The following is a 22,313-nucleotide window of genomic DNA, read 5'->3' on the forward strand; positions in this document are numbered from 1 at the left end:
ACTCTCTCAGGATAAAATTACCACATTCTGGATGGATTTTAGCATTTTTTTGCTCAGGCCTGCAGTTATTCCAGGACAAGTCATTGGGAACCTACCAAAGTCACTGGAAGAACCAGATGCAAGTTGGTGGGTAACAGGATTGTAGGAGACACACTGGATAGAATCGTTGTGCCTGGGAGGTAAATAATTATAGATTGTTATGCAGCAAACCACAAATAATTCGATAGCTACCACTGAATATTTAAATGGTGAGCCCATAGCCTCTCTGACTATACACCACAAGCTCTTGAGCAAGTGACCAACAAAAAAGCACAGGAATTAATTCTCTTCTCCTTGATTTCCCCTGACCCCATTTTTAGCTCTTAAACATTACCCACCCATCACCTCGCCTAGCTTAAATGCAACCTCCTCCAGGACTAGCATGCTGAACACCTCTAGTTTGTGAGCTAATAAGATAATGATGTAAGGTACTTAAGTCTAGTGCCAGCTGCATAGGAAGTGCTCTATTAATGGCTGTTACTCTCATTGTTGTTGGGTTTTTTTTTGTATTTTTCCAAAGCCAGAAACGGGGAGGCAGTCAGACAGACTCCCGCATGAGCCGACTGGGATCCACCCGGCATGCCCACCAGGGGGTGATGCTCTGCCATCCGGGGCGTTGCTCTGTTGTGATCAGAGCCACTCTAGCGCCTGAGGCAGAGGCCACAGAGCCATCCTCAGCACCTGGGCCAACTTTGCTCCAATGGAGCCTTGGCTGTGGGAGGGGAAGAGAGAAACAGAGAGGAAGGAGAGGGGGAGGGGTGGAGAAGCAGATAGGCGCTTCTCCTGTGTGCCCTGGCCGGGAATCGAACCTGGGACTCCTGCACGCCAGGCCGACGCTCTACCACTGAGACAACCGGCCAGGGCCACTCTCATTGTTTTGTGGAGACCTAAAAATACAAGATGGAGGTGCAATGAAGATATTATAGACTAAGAACTGGACATATAGCAACTCCTTAGACAACAATGAAAGGTGAGTGAGTCATGTACCACACATGACATCTCAGCCTCAGTTTTATTCCTTCATTTCCATGTGACACTTTACTCACAACTTCATTCATTCACTCAAAAGTTGTTTGGTTATTTGTACACCCACGTTCATAGAAGCATTAATCAAAATATGTCAAGAGGTGGAAGCAATCCAAGTATCCATTGACAAGAGATAAATGGATACAGTAAACATGTTCTATACATATACTAGATTATTCAGCCTTAAAAAGGAAGAGAATTCTGACATGCTACAACATGAATGAATCTTTAGGATATTATGCTAAGTAAAATAAACCAGTCACAAAAGGACAAAAACTGTATGATTCCACTTATATGAGGCACCTAAAATAGTCAAATTATTAGAGACAGGAAGTAGGATTGTGAATGCCAAGGGTTGGAGGAGGGGGAATGAGGGTTATTGTTAAATGAGTATGGAGTTTTAGTATTGCAAAATTTAAAGAGTTCTAGAGATTGGTTGAACAACAACATGAATATATCATACTTAACATTAAAGAACTGTACACTTAAAAATAGTTAAGAGAGTAAATTTTGTTATGTGTATTTTACCACAATTAAAAAGAAAAAAAATAATTTGTTGAGTACCCACTACAGGCCAAGTATTTTATCAGGGACACAGGGTGAGCAGAAAAAGATGCAGTATCTTCCCTCCTGGAGTTTAAAGGCTCATAGGAGATATCAATCACCAGAATAAATGTAAAACTACAACTGTGAGACATGCCATTAAGGAAATCTGACCAAGTTGAGACGGACAGGAAAGGCTTCACAGAAGAAACAGCATTTAGGTATGACACATGCAGAGCAAGAAGTTAATCAGGTAGGGGAACAAGGAAGACTATAAGCAGAGTTTCTACAGTGAGAGAAGCCTGGAGCACACCAATGCCAACTTTCTGGCTGCTGCCACCGGGTAGATGTGAGGCCATTCCCTGAGAAATAAGGCCATTGGAAGAAGATAAGGTGGGCCAGAGTAGAATCTGCAGTGTCAGATTCACTAAACTTAGCTATCTGCCAAGACTTAGCCCAGTGCTGGCCAAGCTAGTAGTGTCAAGAAATGTTCATTCACTTATTCATTACCCAACCTTCCTCTACACCACATATCCCCATAACCTAATTTCAAGTTCAACTGCAGAGAAAAACAGTTCTTCCTTATATCTTTTGTAAGGTGCTTTTGCTACAGTCACTCAATAAGATAAGAGTCAAACTAATAATACTGTACACCTAAATGGTTACTTACGTGTATTTCAGAATGCCTTCCAATTTTGATGTCCAAATAATAACATTTTTGTCAGCTGATCCAGAAGCAAAGCGCTTACCTAAAAGTATTTAAAAAAAATAAAATTCTTATATTTATTTTAAATCAGCATTTCTCAGAATATTTCTTAGAAAACTGGTTCTTTAAGTATCTAGTACGTGTTGGCTGCTTCTCCACTCCTTCTTATCAGTACTGGGCAGCAGTATAGTACTTTGGAGTCAGGAAATTTGGGTACAAATCCTGGTCTGTCAGGCATTGAGTAAACAAAGATGTATTGAGGGCCTACTATCTGCTAGGAATCATGTTCTGTGTTAAGGATAAAGTAGTGGTTAAAGTACACATAATCCCTACCTTCACAGAGTTTAGTGTAGTGGGAAAAGTAAGCATTAAATTAATCCAAAACATACAATATGGTAAAAAAAAAAAATGAAGTGAGATCTATGAGAGAGAATTAACTTGGGGCACCTAATTTAAATGAGGTAAGATTTCTCTGAGGATGAGATGCTTCAGATGAGCAAACCTTAGCCAGGTGTAACAAGAGAAAGAGCCATCCACATGGATAGAATAGATGTGCAAATGCCCTGAGGCAGGAAAAGCCTGGCATGTCTAGGGCTGAGAAGCAGCCAGCATGAAACACCAAGGACAAGGGGTAAAGGGGATAGAGGAGAGATCTCTAGGAACTTCAGGGCCACAGTTGAGATCTTGCTCTTTATTCTAAAGAAAGGTTTTAAGTAAAGGAGTGACAGTGAGATTTTTTTAATTTAATTTTATTTATTTTAATTTTTATTTTATTTATTCATTTTTAAAGAGGAGAGAGAGACAGAGAGGGAGAGACAGAGAGAGAGAAGGGGGGAGGAGCTGGAAGCATCAACTCCCATATGTGCCTTGACCAGGCAAGCCCAGGGTTTCGAACCAGCGACCTCAGCATTTCCAGGTCAACACTTTATCCACTGCGCCACCACAGGTCAGGCAAGGGTGACAGTGAGATTTTTATTTTCACATGACTTAGACTTTACCAAATAGAATAGAGAGAGGCAACATGTAACAAGTAATTACTTATTACATTGCTACAAGTTTGTGAGTGCTTTGAAGTAGAAGAGGGAATCCTGGCAGTAAACAACAGGGAGCCTTTACCTAATCCAGTGAAAGATGATAATTAAGAGGTAAAGCACAGGCTAGATTTTGTACACCTAGTTAAGGACTTTTAGACTTTATTCTTAGGGCAACTGGAAGTTGATCTTGGGCAAGTCACTGTTCTCTAAGCCTAATTGTCTTTATCTGAAATATAAAGGAATAATCATAATACTTTCATCAGAGGCTCTTTTTGGATTTCAACTCTGATAATATCTGTGAAGCACCTTTCATAATGGCAGAAATAAATATTATGGTGAGCCGTATGACGTTGCTGCAAATACTAAAAAGCTGCTTTCATATGTGATTATTTCTGTCACTCCTCTTCCATCCTGGCAGGCAGAAGGTGATAAAGAGTGGGCTACAGGCTCAGAGTCTGAGTTGGAATTTCCCAGTGATGTCATGTTATGAAGATTAAATAAGATTAAAGGATATAGGAAAGTGCTGGATTAGAATCAATGCTAAAAATAATTAGCTATTATTATTATTATTTCTTCATATTGTCTTGTATTGACTTTCTTGAATAAAAAACAAAATAGTTCTTACAAACCTTTGTGTCATGGTTGCTCATTAAATATTTATTAAAACTTGCCCTGGCCAATTGGCTCAGTGGTAGAGCGTCGGCCTGGCGTTCGGGAGTCCCGGGTTTGATTCCAGGCCAGGGCACACAGGAGAAGCGCCCATCTGCTTCTCCACCCCTCCCCCTCTCCTTCCTCTCTGTCTCTCTCTTCCCCTCCAGCAGTCGAGGCTCCACTGGAACAAAGTTGGCCCGGGCACTGGGGTTGGCTCCGTGGCCTCTGCCTCAGGTGCTAGAATGGCTCTGGTTGCAACAGAGCAACTCCCCAGATGGGCAGAGCATCGCCCCCTGGTGGGCATGCCAGGTGGATCCTGGTCAGGCGCATGCGGGAGTCTGTCTGACTGCCTCCCCGTTTCCAACTTCAGAAAAATACAAAAAAAAAAAAAAAAAATTAAAACTTAAGGGAGAAATCAGAAACAAGCAGCTTTAAAGAACAAAATCATAATTCAGGGTATCTCCATTTCCAAATTTAATAGGAAAAGACCAGTTGAGAGGAATTACAAAACTTCTTAATCACTATGTAAGTGTCATGAAGAAGTAGCATGATGTATTAGAACAAGGGCTCTGTATTTGGAAGACCAGGGTCAGGCCCAGCTCTGCCCGTTACTTGTAATTGCTCCAAGCCTATTTTCTCATCTGTGAGAGGACTTTCCTATCTGCTTCACAGGACTGTTGGGAGAATCAAATAAAATAATGTGTGTGACAGAATTTTCAAAAAGCTGACAAATACCACTAATGGCAGGTCACACTCTGAAATCCTCAAGGGCCTTAATGGTGTTGCAGGCCCAAGAGCCTTATAAACTCCAGAGGTCCCATAGTTCCCCCAACAGTATTACTCTGAACTTGAACTCAAACACACACATAAAAAAAACCCTATGACTACTGTGGCAGAGAACACCTGACTACAAGGCAAGAAATTGGTATTGTCTTAGGCAGAGAAAGACAAATACCATATGATCTCACTTATAAGTGGAATCTAATGAACAAATAAACTGAGGAACAAAAGAGAAACAGAGGCAGTGTCACAGAAAACAGATGGACAGCTGTCAGAAGGAAGGGGTAAGATGGGACAGGATCAAAGAGGGTGAAGGCATTAGCCAAAATCATATACACATAACACATACATACAGACAACAGGGTAGCAATAGCCAGAGCAAAAGTGGGGGGGGGGGGGGAGTAGGGGTAGTGGGGACAAAGGAGGGAAATTAGGGTGGAAAGAAACTTTGCAGGGGGCATGATGCAATGTGTAGAGGGTGTTATATTGAATGGGACACTTGAAACCATGTCAACACAACAAATTAAAAATTAAAAAAAAAAAAGAAAAAAAATTAGTGTTGTCTTTGCCATTAACACTTTTGGATGACCTTAGCAAGTTACTTGACTTCTCTAGTTCTTTATGTTGGTCTAAAATGAAGAGATTGCCTGACCTGTGGTGGCGCAGTGGATAAAGCGTCGACCTGGAAATGCTGAGGTCGCCGGTTCGAAACCCTGGGCTTGCCTGGTCAAGGCACATATGGGAGTTGATGCTTCCAGCTCCTCCCCCTTTCTCTCTCTCTGTCTCTCCTCTCTGTCTCTCCCTCTCCTCTCTAAAAATGAAAAAAAAAAAAAAAAAAAAAAAAAAACCTAAAAAAATAAAATAAAATAAAATGAAGAGATTGGGCTAGAACAGGCTAAAGCTTTATATACAAAATTCTGTGTATATATGAAGTATGTGTCTTTTTCTAGAAAGGGGTCTACAGCTTTTACTGAATTCTTAGAGAGGTCCATCATTCAAAAGAAGTTAAAAGCCTGGAGCCTTAGTGATCTCCAAGATTTGTTCAAGCATTATAACACTCTGATTCTGTGGCTTCTCAGCAGTGGGTTTGATTGATTTGAGTGTGTTGGCCCCAGGTGCTGAGGATGGCTCTGTGGAGCCTCCACCTCAGGTGCTAAGAATAGCTCAGGTGCGAGCATCAGTCCCAAATGGACAGAGCAATGTCCCACACAGGGTTGCCAGGTGGATCCTGTCAAGGCACATGTGGGAGTCTATCTATCTCCCCTCCTCTCACTATAATATATATATATACACACACACACACACACACACACACAAATATATATATATATATATATATATATTTTTTTTTTTTTTTTTTTACATAGGCAGAGATAGACAGGGACAGACAGACAGGAACGGAGAGAGAGATGAGAAGCATCAATCATTAGTTTTTCGTTGTGCGTTACGACTTCTTAGTTGTTCATTGATTGCTTTCTCACATGTGCCTTGACCGCGAGCCTTCAGCAGACCGAGCAACCCCTTGCTGGAGCCAGCGACCTTGGGTCCAAGCTGGTGAGCCTTTGCTCAAGCCAGATGAGCCCGTGCTCAAGCTGGCGACCTCGGGGTCTCGAACCTGGGTCCTTCTGCATCCCAGTCCGACGCTCTATCCACTGCGCCACCACCTGGTCAGGCCATATATATATATATATATATATATATATATATATATATATATATATAATGGTCATTTGACACATGAGGAAATTGAGCCTCGGAGAGATTCAATAACCACTTCAAACTTACAGAGCTTTTGGGGTTGGAACTTGGAGCCATATCATTTCAAAGCCTGTGTTCTTTCCACTAACTCCATGCTTTGAGTAGCACAGATTTATTTTTAACTCTCAGTATCAATTAAATGCACCCAATTCTCTAACTAGCACCTCTCCTCCTTCTCACCCCACCTGGTATCCCAACTCCAATAATCTTTCAACACCACCAGAACATATCACCTCTCCACTGCCCCTCACCCCTGCAGCCCTCTCACCTGTCATTACTCAGCCAACAGTTCAAGGTCACTGTATATAATCACTCCTTTGCATATATCCTTCATTGCCTTACCCTCTTACATTATTTTCAGAGATGCTTGCAAATCCACCATGCAGTTAAATCCAGATCTCCATGTCCTCCACCCTTGTATCTATGCAGCTCAAAGTGTTAGAGAAAAAGACAGTCAAACCAACTGCTCTCACTTTCAATTCATGACCACCAGCTTCAAGTGGGCCCTTCATGTCACTGAGGGTCTCACCACACTTCCTGGGTCTGTTTTACATTTTTTCCTTTCTCCTCAACTATCTCATACCTCCTTCCCCATCCTTACTCTCAGTTGATATTGTTTCCTATTTCACTGAAAGAATGGAAGAGAATTTCCATTAGAATCCTACCACCACATTCCCTTACCTGTCAGCACCTGCAGTGACAGCCTCTACCTACCCATCATGCCCCATCTTTGCCCTAGATCCCATCTCCTCTTGCCCCACTCAATGACTCTGTTCTGGCAACTCCTTCCCCTCTCTCTCACAGCACCAACTTTCTCAAATTCAACATGTCCAAAAACTCCTGATCTCCTACTGTAAGTCTGTCTACCTACACCCTCCCCCATCTCAGTGGAATGCAACTCCATCCTTCCAGTCTATCAGGTCAAAAACCTCGGCATCACCCCAGACTCCTTTCTTCACACCCCACATCTGTCAGGCAATCCTATTGGCTCCACCTTCAAACTATATCCAAAATCAGACCACTTCTCACCACTTCCTCTGTTTCCAGAAGTCTGAGCCCCCATCATCAATGTTATAAAATTTGCCTGAATGATCTCATTGTTCATCTTCCAGTCCCAACTCTCTCTCCTTGCAGGTTGTTTCCAATACAGCAGCTTTTCAATCCAAGTCAGATCAGATCTTTACTCCGTTGAGAACTCTTTAGTGGTTCCCTATTTTCACTGAGAATCAAAGTCAAAGTCCTTATGACAGCCAACATGATCTAGCCACCCCATGCCTGTTACCCTTCTACCCTTATCCCCTTGCTCCCCCTGATTCTTGCTGCCCCAGCTGCTGGAAGTCACACTCACACCTGAGAGCATTTGCAATGGCTCTTCCCTCTGTAAGCAACTCTCTTCCCCCAGATGTCCACCATCAGACTCTCACTGCCTCCCCACATTCAAGTCTTTGCACACCTGTCCCTGGCTCAGTAAGTCTACCCTCACTACCCTACCTATTCAATACTATTCTCAGTCCTCATTCTGACCTTGTTCTTCTTCCCTAACAATTATCATGTTCCAACACACTATTTCATTTACTTGTTTGCTGTTTATTGTGTATCATCCCTCATACTCTCTCTTCTTCCTTCCCTTCCCCCATAGATTTAAGCCCTATAAGGGTAGAGACCTTTGTTTTTTGTTTTTAAAATTTTCTATTGATCTGAGAGAGAGAGAGAGAGAGAGAGAGAGAGAGAGAAGCATCAACTTGTTGTTCCACCTAGTTGTTCCGTGTAGTTCTGCACTCACTGGTTGCTTCCCATATGTGCACTGACCAGGGATCAACCCGCAACCTCAACATGCCAGGATGACTCTTGATCCACTGAGCAACCCAGCCAGGGCCAGAGACTTTTGTCTGTTTTGTTCTCTGAAGTATCTAAAGCAGCTAGAACAGTGCCTGGCACATAGGTCCTCACTAAATACTTGTTGAATTGAATGACTGAAACAAAGGCTAAAAGACTTATCTTCTGAACTTGCACGTTGTACTTTAGCTTACTCAAAAGAATTAAAGAGTGACTAAGGAGAAAAATGAAAAGCCATGAGGCCATTACAGAGCCTATAAACCCAGAGCAGCCTCTTACCATCCTTCGCATACGCCACACAGTACACAGTATCTTTGTGACCCTTTAGGGGCTGAAGTAAGGAGCCATCAGAAGTATCATAAACCTGGCAAAAAGGGTACAAAAGTACAGATTATTCACATGGCATTTATTAGTTGAAATCCCTACAGGCTGCTGCTGTTATTTTTCTTTTTATAACAAAATATATGTCAACATTCTAAATGTGTATAAAATAAAAGTGCACTGAGAAACCAGAAAGAATGTGATTTAATGTTGGGAAACCCAAGGTGAGATCCCAATTCTATGCATTTTATTACCAAAAACATAACATTACTCTGGAACTTCTCTACAAACTTCACTCATTCTTATGTGTTTTGGATATATTACCAATCAAGCTAGGCCCTCCTAAATAAAGCCAGCACATAGAAAGAATCACCTACAACATGATTAAATTTTATTGCTAGCTCTGCCCCCAATATCAACATCTTAGGGAATGTTTCATATTTGATACCAAGAGTTTGAAAGTCACAAACCTAAACTCGAGGTTTGCAAACTGAAAGGAATGTCATAAAATTCAGCTGTAATGGGGATTTAGGATATTTCACAGCTATATAACACCTATAAATATGAGATTTAAAAAACACATATAAGAAATCAAGGCAAACCCCTACAAAAAATGATTAGTGTTGGAGAAAATAACCTATGGGGAGAAAAACTAAAAGGATTTGGACTGTTTACCCTAGAGAAAAGAAGTCTGCAGAACAATTTAACCATAACTTTAAGATTATGTAGTTACCATGAAAGAATAGAGATCAGTCAGTCTGCATATCTAGAGACAACAGAATAAGAGGAAGTCGGTTTATGCAGAAGGAAGGAGACATCATACAAAGGTTTTCAGGTCAAAGAATTCTCTTAAAATTACTTTAATATACTGGGATAGTTTTCAGAGGGAGCTTATCTTCTTTGAAAATATGAAAAATAGCACAGCATCCATATGGAGTTGTCTAGGTAGACCAGTGTCTAAATGCTGGGGTCAGGCTATCTGCCTTCTCATTGAGGGAGCCCCTTCAATCCTGTTGCTTGAATTTTTCAGGGGAACAAAATGTAAACTGACACCAGCCCAGTTTCAAAGGCATTTTGAATGTTTTCAATCTTTCATGAGTGTCTCAAAGTGAAAAGAGAAAGATTAATAGCTCCAAAGGAGGTATTGTTCACGGGTTCTTATCTGACAGACAGTTTACTTACCTGTTTTACATAGCCCATTTCCTTCCCTAATTAAAAAGTAATGACTGGTTTTTCCGCCCTTGCCTTTTTTATCTCAAGAAAAGGGGGTCAGATATCAGAGTACTTACAAGAAGGAAAGGAAAAAAAGCACTTAAAAAGGAAACTCAGACAAAATCCTACCAGTAATCTGTTTCCTGCAGCCAAAATCAGCTGGGTTCCATCAGGCTTAAATGCAAGATCATATATACTAAAGAGGAGACAAGACAAGACAAAAGGACAATTAGGAACCAAAATGATGAGGTCTGCTAATAGTCAGGAAAGCAAACTTTATTTCCATTATAAAACACTACTTGTGGATAAGGGAGAAAAATAATGGTTAGGAATTGCATTTGGTAGCAAATTTCATTCAACCATGACACCTTGACAGCCCTTTCAATCACATCCACTGGGCAGCTAGCTCTATGTCCCAGTTTCCCTTGTCCAGAAGCCAGAGGCCAGATATGATTCAAAGGGTCAACAGTTGAGGGCACTAATTATCCTAATAATACCACAAAGGCTAGACAACCTGAAAGAATGTGTGAGGGCTAGTAAATCCACACATCTCTGAAAAAAATTGGTTCTTCAGTCATAATTATTTCCAATTAATCAGATACTTATGAATGCCTCTGAGGTGCTAGATGCTAAAAGATAAAAGATGCATATCATAATCCATCCTTGCCTTCAAAGAAATTACCATCCACTGGGAAGGTGTGACTCAGACACATTCACAAGGAGCTACCACATGTCATCAATTCTAAAGCGTACATTTTCACATTTTAATATCTCTGAGGTTGGGATTAGTCTTATAATCGATGATGTGTCAGTTTACCTGGCAGCATTTTTTGCTTTCTTAGTAATATGAAAATTAATGGTATTTTATAATAAATGTCCTCTTAGATTAAATACAGAATAATACTGTGATAAAGACTTTAGGAGAAATAAATCCATGCCTTTATGGTCAACCCATATTTGACAAAGGAGGCAAGAACATACAATGGCGTAAAGACAGCCTCAATAAATGGTGTTAGGAAAATTGGACAGACGCATGTAAAAAAATGAAACTAGACCACCTTCCTACACCATACACAAGAATAAACTCAAAATGAATTAAAGACTTAAGTGTAAGACTTGAAACCATAAAAATCCTAGATGAAAACATAGTAAAACCTTGGACATTTCTCGTAGCAATATTTTTTCTGATATATTGCCTCAGACAAGGGAAACAAAAGAAAAAAATAAACAAATGGGACTATGTCAAACTAAAAAGTTTTAGCACAGCAAAGGAAACCATCCTCAAAATGAAAAGGCAACCCACTGAATGGGAGAACATATTTGCCAATGATATGTCTGATAAACAGTTGATATCTAAAGTATAAAAAGAACTTATATAACTCAACACCAAAAAAACAAACAATCCAATGTAAAAATGGGCATAGAACCTGAATAGACACTTCTCCAAAGAGGACATACAGATGGCCAACAGACATATGAAAAGATGCTAAATGTCACTAATCATCAGAGAAATGCAAATTAAAACCATAATGAGATACTACCTCACACCAGTCAAAATGGCTATCATCTATAAATCAACAAACAAGTGTTGGTGAGGATAAGGAGAAAAGGGAACCTTTGTGCACTGTTGGTGGAATGCAGATTGGTGCAGGGCTGGGCAAATGAGTTTCTAAAATTTGTGTTTTTTGAGTTTGCTCACATCTATTGTTAAAAATGGCGCTGGGGCCTAACCAGGCGGTGGCACAGTGGATTGAGCATTGGACTGGGATGCAGAAGGACCCAGGTTCGAGACCCCAAGGTTGCCAGCTTGAGCGCGGGCTCATCTGGCTTGAGCAAAAAGCTCACCAGCTTGGACCCAAGGTCACAGGCTCGAGCAAGGGGTTACTCAGTCTGCTGAAGGCCCGTGGTCATGGCACATATGAGAAAGCAGTCAATGAACAACTAAGGTGTCGCAACGAAAAACTGATGATTGATGCTTCTCATCTCTCTCCGTTCCTGTCTGTCCCTATCTATCCCTCTATCTGAAATAAATAAATTAATTAATTAAAAAAAAAAATGGCGCTGGGGCCTGACTGGACAGTGGAGCAGTGGATAGAGCGTCGGACTGGGATGCGGAGGACCCAGGTTCAAGACCCCAAGGTCGCCAGCTTGAGTGCGGGCTCATCCAGTTTGAGCAAGGCTCCCAGCTTGAGCCCAAGGTGGCTGGCTCGAGCAAGGGGTCACTTGGTCTGCTGTAGTGCCCCTGGTCAAGGCACATAGGAGAAATTAATGAATAAACAACTAAGGAACCGCAATGAAGAATTGATGTTTCTCATCTCTCTCGCTTCCTGTCTGTCTGTCACTATCTGTCCCTCTGACTCTCTCTGTCTCTGCCACAAAAAAAAAAAAAAAAAAAAACAAAAAAAAAACTATGGCAATCAATGTTCAACAATAAAATATTCAACAACAAAAAATGGCGCTGGGCAGCGCCGGGTATGTGATCTGTGAAATTGCAAATTACCTTCCTGCTTGGGAGGGGACATTGTTTTGTTAGTGTTTTGCTGAAGAAGGAGAAGAAGGGGAGAGAGAAACCAAGATAGCAGGGAAAGAGAAGCCAGTTTTTGCAGAGAGAAAAGGTGATGGACTTTCGTGAGCTCCACTGAGACTGGTGGGGCCTTTGATTCTAGGAGGAACTGGAGAAGATTCTCCTGACTGTGGAACCGGATAATGAGTCAGTAGCTTTGTGAGCTCTGACTGAAGAGGGAAGTGTTTTTCCCCTGTGTGTTTCTCATTGGCCAGTGTGAGACTTTAATAAAGGAACGGCCCACCATTTTTTGGCTCCACTGTTTCTTTACTGTCTGCCCTAATCCACTGAGAATCTGCATGTGCATGGCCACGATGGCAGCGACTACTGGCCATACATGCAGCCACCATGGAAAACGGTATAGCCTGACCTGTGGTGGCGCAGTGGATAAACTGTCAAACTGGAATGCTGAGGTCACAGGTTCGAAACCCTGGGCTTGCCTGGTCAAGGCACATATGGGAGTTGATGCTACCAGCTCCTCCCCCCTTCTCTTTCTCTGTCTCTCTCTCCTCTCTCTCCCTCTCTGTCTCTCTCTCTCCTCTCTAAAAATGAATAAATTAAAAAAATAAAGTAAATTAAAAAAAGAAAACGGTATAGAGTGTCCTCAAAAAATTAAAAAGGAAACTACCTTATGACCCAGCAATTCCATTTCTGGGAATATATCTGAAGAAACCTGAAACACTAATTGAAAGAATATATGTACCCCTATGTTCACTGCAGCATTATTTACGACAGCCAAGATTTGGAAGCAGCCCAAGTGCCCATCAGTAGATGAGTGGATAAAAAAGCTGCAGTACATTTACACCATGGAATACTACTTGGCCATAAAAAAAAGGAAATCTTACCTTTTGTGATAGTATGAATGGACCTGGAGAGTATTAGGCTAAGTGAAATAAGCCAGCCAGGGAAAGACAAATACCACATGATTTCACTTATATGTGGAATCTAATGAACAAAATAAACAAACAAACAAAATAGAAAAGACTCAAAGATACAGAGTACAGACTGACAGCTATTAGAGGGCAGGGAGATTGGAGGACTGAGTAAAAAAGGTGAGAAGATTAAGCAAAGAAAAAAGACCTCATAGACACAGACAAAAAAGTATGATGATTACCAGACAGAAAGGGGAGTGAGGGGAGGTAGAAGAGGGTAAAGGCAGGATAAATGATGATAGAGATTTGACTTCAGATTGTCAACATACAACACAACATACTGATGATGTATTATAAAATTGTACACTTAAAACATATATAATTATATTAACCAGTATCATTCCAATAAATTCAATAATTTTTAAAAAAGGCTTTAAGAGATATATTAGAACATACAGGATTCAGAGGAAGAAAACTCAATGTTCTGATTTGGAAAGAGGATTAGAAAAAGCTTTATGATGAAAGCAGTATTTGAAAAGGGTAGGGCTTTCCAGACACACAGGAGATCGAGTAGGTGCAGTATTTCAGGCAGAGAACAAAAGCAAAGACATGAAGGGGGAGCACTAAGTAATCTAATTTGACTGAAACCTTTGGCTCTGCGCAAGGCAGTGTAGGGAGAGATAAGGCCAAAAAACAGGCATAAGCCATATTATAAAGATTCTTGAATGCCCCAGGCAGAGTATTTCATTATGTCAGGTGACTCTAGTAAGAATGTGTTGGACAGCACTGCCAAGACAGCCTATTAGAAAAGTTTAGAGTGAAATAAATTTACCTGGGAACTGTCAGTAAAAATATACACCCCTGATATAGTATTTGGAGCATTTGCCACAGAAAGATCCCATGCTGAGCTCTTCAAATGCTTTCCTTTATTTCATCCTCAACAACAATTTTATGAGGTAGGAATTACTACTTGATTTTGCAGTTGAGGCTACCGTGGCTCAGAAAGGTCAAGTACCTCCCCCAACATCACAGGAACAGCAAGTGAAAGGGCCAGAGTTTCAACTTGGGGCTGCCTCTAGAGCAGGGGTCCCCAAACTACAGCCCGCGGGCCACATGCGGCCCCCTGAGGCCATTTATCCGGCCCCCGCCGCACTTCCGGAAGGGGCACCTCTTTCATTGGTGGTCAGTGAGAGGAGCACATTGACCATCTCATTAGCCAAAAGCAGGCCCACAGTTCCCATTAAAATACTGGTCAGTTTGTTGATTTAAATTTACTTGTTCTTCATTTTAAATATTGTATTTGTTCCCGTTTTGTTTTTTTACTTTAAAATAAGATATGTGCAGTGTGCATAGGGATTTGTTCATAGTTTTTTTTATAGTCCGGCCCTCCAACGGTCTGAGGGACAGTGAACTGGCCCCCTGTGTAAAAAGTTTGGGGACCCCTGCTCTAGAGCCTTGATGGCGAACCTTTTTATAAAAACCGCCCACTTTTGCAGTGCTGGTCAACCTGGTCCCTCCTGCCCACTAGTGGGCGTTCCACTAGTCCAGGGATCTCAAACTCGTGGCCTGCTGAACAATTTTGTGCGGCCCACAGACTAATCCACGAAGTTCAAAATATTTTGGATAAAATTAAGTAAGCCTAGGGGCCTACTTGTATTTTTCATTTCTCTAGCATCCTAGCTAGATATTAGCTTAGTTAACAGCAGTTGTGATGCGAACTACAGTTTCTGGTCGTTTTGTGACACTGAGTAAACTGCATGTACGATTGTGCTTGTTGTACTGATTTTTTTTTGTTTTCAACTGCAGTGAGAAAAGTGTTGCGTAAACAGTTGCCTTTTGTAGACCTAGTGCGGCCTGCAGAACGGCTGTGATCTTGCTCTGCGGCCCACATGCTGAGTTGAGTTTGAGACCCCTGCACTAGTCCACCAATCATAGCACCATTTGGTTCTGGTTTTTATGACTATTTTTTTTTTTTTTGTATTTTTCTGAAGCTGGAAATGGGGAGAGACAGTCAGACAGACTCCGGCATGCGCCGGACCGGGATCCACCCGGAACATCCACCAGGGGCGATGCTCTGCCCCTCCTGGGCGTCGCTCTGCCGAGACCAGAGCCACTCTAGCGCCTGGGGCAGAGGCCAAGGAGCCATCCCCAGCAACCGGGCCATCTTTGCTCCAATGGAGCCTTGGCTGCGAGAGGGGAAGAGAGAGACAGAGAGGAAGGAGGGGAGGGGATGGAGAAGCAGATGGGCGCTTCTCCTATGTGCCCTGGCTGGGAATCGAAGCCGGGTCCCCCCGCACGCCAGGCCGACACTCTACTGCTGAGCCAACCGGCCAGGGCCATATGACCATTTTTTTAAAGATTTTATTTATTCAATTTCAGAGAAGAGAGAGAGAGAGAGAGAGAGAGAGAGAGAGAGAGAGAAAGAGAGAGAAAGGGGAGGAGCAGGAAGCATCAACTCCCATATGTGCCTTGACCAGGCAAGCCTAGGGTATCGAACAGGCGACCTCAGCGTTCCAGGTCAATGCTTTATCCCACTGTGCCACCACAGGTCAGGCTGGTTCTGGTTTTTATAAAAAGGTTCACCATCACGGCTCTAGAGTCTGTTATATTGCCTGCCTTTTACTCTCTTGAGTTCTTGTCGAGTATAACAAATCTGTTACCCTTAAAGGACAATTTAAATGGTTTACATATTTTAACTCACTTAATCCTCACAATCCTACACCTATTTTGCAGATGAGAAAACCAAGGCACAGAGAAGTTAAATAACTTGCCCCAAAATAATATGCTATTGATTGGAGGCAGAGCCAAAATTCAAATCCAGGCAGTCTGGCTCCAAAACCCAGGCTCTAATCATTATGCTTTGTGGCCTTTGTTATTTATTATTAGCATATGCTATGGTTGACAAAATAACTAGCAACAGTTTCCATGGTTTATCAACAGCAAAAAATAAAAAGTTAAAAAGTATTCTCATCTATTCAACACCTTCACATGTAGAATTCACAAAGTTTTAATACAGTCTCTGTTAACCTCAGAAGCTTATTAAAGGAAAAATAACTCTTCACATATATTCACCAAATAAGAGTTGTGAAAGAGTATAAACTTATATTATCTCATTTGATCCTATGATAACATAATGTTGGAGGTAGGCCAGGCACTATTGGCCTATGTTTATCAGTGAGGAAACTGAAGAACAAAGGCAAGTCATGTGTCTGCTGTTACATAGCTGACTGATAGAGAAGCTGGAACAAGGATGATTGTTACATCCTTTCTACTTGGGCATCCCTCTTGATAGAAGCAAACACAGACCCTGGGCCCAGAAGAGCTAACCTCTAGTCTAAACTTTCATCCTTACCTACAAAACAAGGATAGAAAACTGTGTGTAAGCCAGCCTGGGCAAAGTACCTGCCATCTGTGGGTTGTATGATGAGGTATTAAGATTTTGGAGGGGTCTGCACCTCTCTTTTATAGTAAACCTAGGATATGTGGCATCCTTTCTGCCTTGTACATGTCTGAGCTCCTCAAAGTGGTTTCTGTATGGCCTGTTCTTCATAAGGATCATTTTGGGTTACATTATCAGAAAATCATTTCTGAGTGTCTCATTTGGGCCAAGCCTTAAACTATGTTCCCTCAGATGTCAAAATTCATTTTCTCTGAATTTCTTAAAATTCGCCTTCCTAACATATAGATGCCTGATTTATCCAACCTAAATTCTTATTGTACTTAGAATCTGTACAATTCAAGTTAGCTCTGAATTATACACTATTCAATATTTTACACTGTTTCAGATACTATCTTATGTCCTTTGCATTACAGTCATATGCAATTTGAGGGGAACAACCCTGTTTTAGACATTTGTGGACCCATGTGCATGGACTTGTCCTAGATACATAATGAATATATTTGACAAACTGACAATATTTTATCTTGAATCCTTTGGAATTTAATTACATCATGAGATTACAGAAACTCCGAATTGGACCTTGGCATGTACTCTAACTCCCCTACCGGGCAGGAATTCCCTATAGATGGCCATCCAGCCTCTGCTTGAACACTCCCAGGGCTGGGAAGCTCACCCACCTAAAGGCAGTCTAACACTGTAAGATGTTCCTCTCTCCTACCCTACCCCCTTTTATGGAAAAAATACATCATCAGATTCCATGGCAGAGAGACAGAGGGTGAGTCCTGCAAATTGTTCTCTGTCAACCCTGGTCCTTCCCCACTTTAAAGTGAAATCCCAAGAAGCCTCTCTAAATCCTGCAAAATCTGACCCAGCCCCACTTACTTGTTTTGGTAACTTTGGCAAATTATGTCACCTGTTAAGTCTCAGTTTCTTCATCTGTAAATGGAGTAACAATTCCAACCTCACAAGTTGTTGTGTATGTTAAACAAGGTAGCACATGTAAACCCACTCTGGTCTACAGCAAGTACTCAGTAAATACCAGCTGGTGTGAATTAACTCCAGTAAATAGTAGGGTTATAGTAGATACGGGCCTGACTGGAATAAGGTGGGCTAGCCAAATAAGGCATCATAGTAGAGATAAACCTGGAGCAGTACTCTTTTTTTTTTTTTTTTGAACCTGGAGCAGTACTCTTAAGGGAGCAAATGAAGGAGTTCAGAGAATTACATAGCATTTGGAAAGGGCCTTTAGATAGGAAAATGGAGGTTTTAGCTGAACTAAAAAGCATAAATTTAAACATTAGCACTTGGAGGTGGGGAGTAAGTAGGACCACCTACTGAAGTGCATAATCTGATGTGGAAGGTAACTGGGAGTCACTATAGGTTTATGAAAAGTAGACTAGCCCATCAGAGTAACAGCACTCAAAAAAGAGAATTCTTGCTGATATGCAAAGGTTAGAATGGAAGTAAAAGATCAGAGAGGAGACAGCTGCTGGTTTAGTTGTGAAGTACTTATATTTGACATCTGGGATTTTTTTAGTTGTACTACCTATCTCTTATAGTTTTTTGTTATTGTTTTGTCTCATTCTGGGCTATCAGCTGGCACATGTAGCTGCCATCGAGATTGCTGGTCTATAGAACCACTACAGCCTATATTCTAATAGGTTGTTTCAAACCTGTAATGGACCAAAAACCAAATAACCAATCTTCATTCATCATTCATTCACTCACTTACACATTCATTATTACAGTATACCTATCTATCTGTTCACCAAATTGTCACAACAAACACTGATTTATTTGCGTAGATTCTGGAATAATTTGGAAATGAATAAAACATAGTTGCTGTCTTTAAGGGTTTTATAGACTTCTGGGATAAATAGAATCACAAATAACTCTTATACTAGACCAGTGATTTTTAACCTTTTTCATCTCTTGGCACACATAAACTAATTACAAAATTCTGTGGCACACCAAAAAATATATTTTTGCATGTCTGATAAAAAAAAAATGGGGCCTGACCAGGCAGTGGCGCAGTGGATAGAGCATCGGACTGGGACACAGAGGACCCAGGTTCAAAACCCTGAGCTTGAGCACGGGCTCATCTGACTTGAGCACGGACTCATCAGCTTGAGCGCGGAGTCACTGGCTTGAGCGTGCGATCATAGACATGACACCATGGTTGCTGGCTTGAACTCAAGGTTGCTGGCTTAAGCAAGGGGTCATTTGCTCGGCTGTAGCCCCCAGTCAAGGCACAAATGAGAGAGCAATTAATGAACAACTAAGGAGACTAAGGAGCCGCAATGAAAAATTGATGCTTCTCATCTCTCTCCTTCCTGTCGGTCTGTCCCTATCTGTCCCCCTCTCTGTCTAAAAAAATAAATCAATCAATAAGTAAAACAGGTATATGCCTGATCAGTGGTGGTGCAGTGGATAGAGCGTTGAACTGGGATGATGAAGACCCAGGTTCAAAACAGTGAGGTCGCTGGCTTGAGCACAGGCTCACCACCTTGACTGCAGGGTCACCAGCTTGAGCATGGGATCATTGATATGATCCCATGGTTGCTGGCTTGAGCCCAAATATCATTGGCTTGAAGCCCAAGGTCACTGGCTTGAACAAGGGGTCACTAGCTTGGCTAGATCCACCCCCACCCCACAAGGCAAGTATGAGAAGCAATCAATGAACAACTAAAAATGATGAAACAACTATGAGTTGATGCTTCTCATCTCCCTTCCTGTCTGTCTCTCTTGCTTAAAAAAAAAAAAAAAAAAGGAAAATTTTGATTAATTCACAGCGGACAACTATTGTTGGCTGTTGTCATTTTTTTATTTTTTATTTAACAATCTAAGGTAAAAGGGCCAGTGCCCCTGACTAAATAGGTAGTGCATGTTTTAAAAATTCATCTGCACATAGGTTGAAAATTGTTGCACTAGACAGATTCTAAGTACCACAAGAGAGGAATGAACAAAATTCTATGACAGGGGTTGAAAACTGGAGCAAATCAGGTTGTATTTGGCCAGCAAATGTTTTGTTTGGCCCACAATGTTTTTTGGAATTTTTTTATAAATTACAATATTAAAAAATTAGGATGGTTTGCACAAAAACCCAGATTCCTAGTGTCTCGTGAAAATAGGAAGATCTGAGAATATTAGGCCAATTACTACAGGGTGGTAATTGGCAGGATCTGAGCAGCAGCTGCCCCTTTTAGGCAGAGCATGAGCTCTCCAGTTTGCCACAATCGTTGCCACTCCGTTACTCTCTGACACCAAAGCCAAGTATGTTCAGTTGCCGGTTATCATCAGCTTGTGCTGTGGTTACTTTAATAATAGAGTTAAGCCTGACCAGGCAGTGGCGCAGTGGATAGAGCATCAGACTAGGATGAGGCAGACCCAGGATCGAGACCCAAGGTCACCAGCTTGAGCACGGGCTCATCTGGTTTGAGCAAGGCTCACCTCAAGCAAGGGGTTACTCAGTCTGCTGAAGGCCCACGGTGAAGGCTCATATGAGAGACCAATCAATGAACAACTAAGGTGTCGCAACGAAAAACTGATGATTGATGCTTCTCATCTCTCTCTTTTCCTGTCTGTCCCTATCTGTCTCTCTCTCTGTCACTGTAAAAAAAATAATAAATTAATTAAAAAAAACAAATAATAGAGTTAAAAGTAAGAAGAAAAATTTTAAAACTCAAATCTCTATTAAGTGGAACTGATGAGCTATGTGTTTCAAGAAAAGTGGGTTGTAGAATGAATAGAATACTCCTAGGGAAAACAGACAATTCCTTGTGTTTAAGATGCATATAAACATCTCCCATTTATGTTGCCTGCCTGACTCCTGCAGGCCTTTGAGTTCTCAGCCTCTATACTACTAAGGAAAATTAATGTAGTGGCTAAAAGCATTAGCTTTGGAATGAGGAAGACCTGAGCTTGAAAGCTGGCTTCAGCACTTACTCACTGTGTGACTTTGTCAAATTATTTACCCTCTCTGTGCTTTAGTTTTCTCACACGTAAAATAGGGGTAATCATAGTACCTACCTCAGAGGACTGTTGTAAGATGACAATGAGATAAAAGATATGATGTTCTTAGCCAGTGCCGGGCACAAGGTAACAGCTATCACTAGTGCAGAGTACAAAAGACAGAGCGACCATCTCTAAAGGGAGCTTGATAGGATCTTTAGGGTTTAATGTGAATAGACGAGGAAAGAAGGTTACCTTTCTTCACACAGAAAGTCCTAAGAAAAGACAGAGGAGGGAATGGCAAATATCCTGTGTCAGGAGCCAAAACAGCCTTCACAATGAAGCTGAAAAGATCATCTACGCAAAGATTTTAAAAGTCAGGCTGAGGAGAACTAACTACCCAACAAATCAAGTTTTCCAAAATGTATCACTGTGTGATGGGTTTCGGTGATAAAAATGGAATAGGATACTAAGTAACATTAAGGTGAGAATGTCATTCTCTTTTGATTACTATAGGTCCCAGGTTCAGTGCTTTCGGGGGAGGCAGCAGGCCTGTTGCTCCAGGAGTTCCTTTAACTTCCCTCCATCCCCACCGGCCTCAGCCTCCCGCTCCTCAGCCTGACTGGTCGACTTTCTCTCGCCATGTCCACACGGCCCTCGTCTGGGCCTCCCTAGCCCCTGGGGGCCCTCCTTCCCACCTCAGCACCAGGGCCTCTCCGCAAGCCTCCCTAACTAGCATAGGAGAAAGTCTTAGGTTTGATGCTAAGCATCTCATGCACCTTTCCGACCAAACTTGCTAAATCTCCAGTTCTAGAGACAGTAGACCTCAGGCTTAAAGGCTCCGTAGCAACAACTACGTATCTACAACTTACTAACAGTTTTGTTTCTCCTTGCTTTAAGTTTTAGTTACTTTATTACAGCCAAGTGATATTTTTAAATATGGAGCAATAAAATTTCTTAGTAAAAATCATAAAATATAAAAAACAACTTAAGAAAAAAGTCCAGTAAATAAGAGTATGGGTAATATGTGGATGTGGCAAAAAATTAAGTTGGAGAAACATCGTGGATGTAAAAGAAGCCCAGGGCGGACTGTGAGTAAGGGAGCGACAAGACCAGATGGTGATTATGTGTAAAACCACCTCGACAGGCGACTACCTCACGCGCTGTACACTCCTTTACCCCTCTCTAGGCCTGTTTTTCCATCTACAAAGGAGTAGGAGGCCGACCTCGCAGTCGCCCAGTCCCGGCTTCAGTACCTTCAGCCTAGGCCACAGGCTCGTTGCCCCTGGCAACCACAGGAGTTCTTTTAAACGGGTCCCGCCATCCCCACCGGGCCTCAGCCTCCCGTTCCTCCCAGACTGCCCCGCTCCTCACCAATGCTCGACTTTATCTCTCCACGTCAACACGACCCTCATCACGGCCTCCCTCACGCCTGGGGCACCTCCTTTCTACCTCAGCGCTATGGCCCTCTCCGCAGGCCACTTCGGCTACCCGCGCTACCCCTAGCAACGCACATGCGCAGTGAGCTACGCGCGCGCGGCCAGAGAGTTCCGAGTGCGCATGTCTAAAAAGGAGAGCTAGGAAAGGAGCAAAAGCAAAGATGGAACAGGAGTCTAGTGAG

General features: G+C 41.9%; 1 protein-coding gene across 3 annotated transcripts in view; it reads right to left on the minus strand.

Annotated features, from left to right (window-relative positions):
* Positions 1–22,197, minus strand: part of IFT122 (intraflagellar transport 122) — an 80,613-nt gene extending 58,416 nt beyond the window's left edge. For all 3 annotated transcript variants that reach the window (XM_066244492.1, XM_066244490.1, XM_066244491.1), the window contains exons 1-5: positions 22,067–22,197; positions 10,036–10,102; positions 8,653–8,737; positions 2,279–2,357; positions 96–172 (exon numbers count right to left, since the gene is read on the minus strand). In XM_066244492.1, coding sequence (XP_066100589.1) covers positions 96–172; positions 2,279–2,357; positions 8,653–8,737; positions 10,036–10,102; positions 22,067–22,107 — 349 coding nt within the window. In that variant the 5' untranslated portion in view covers positions 22,108–22,197. The remainder of the gene's footprint in view (positions 1–95; positions 173–2,278; positions 2,358–8,652; positions 8,738–10,035; positions 10,103–22,066) is intronic.
* Positions 22,198–22,313: the final 116 nt, after the last annotated feature.

The sequence above is a fragment of the Saccopteryx bilineata genome, chromosome 10 (genome assembly GCF_036850765.1).
Source record: "Saccopteryx bilineata isolate mSacBil1 chromosome 10, mSacBil1_pri_phased_curated, whole genome shotgun sequence".
In the NCBI taxonomy this organism is placed as follows: domain Eukaryota; kingdom Metazoa; phylum Chordata; class Mammalia; order Chiroptera; family Emballonuridae; genus Saccopteryx; species Saccopteryx bilineata.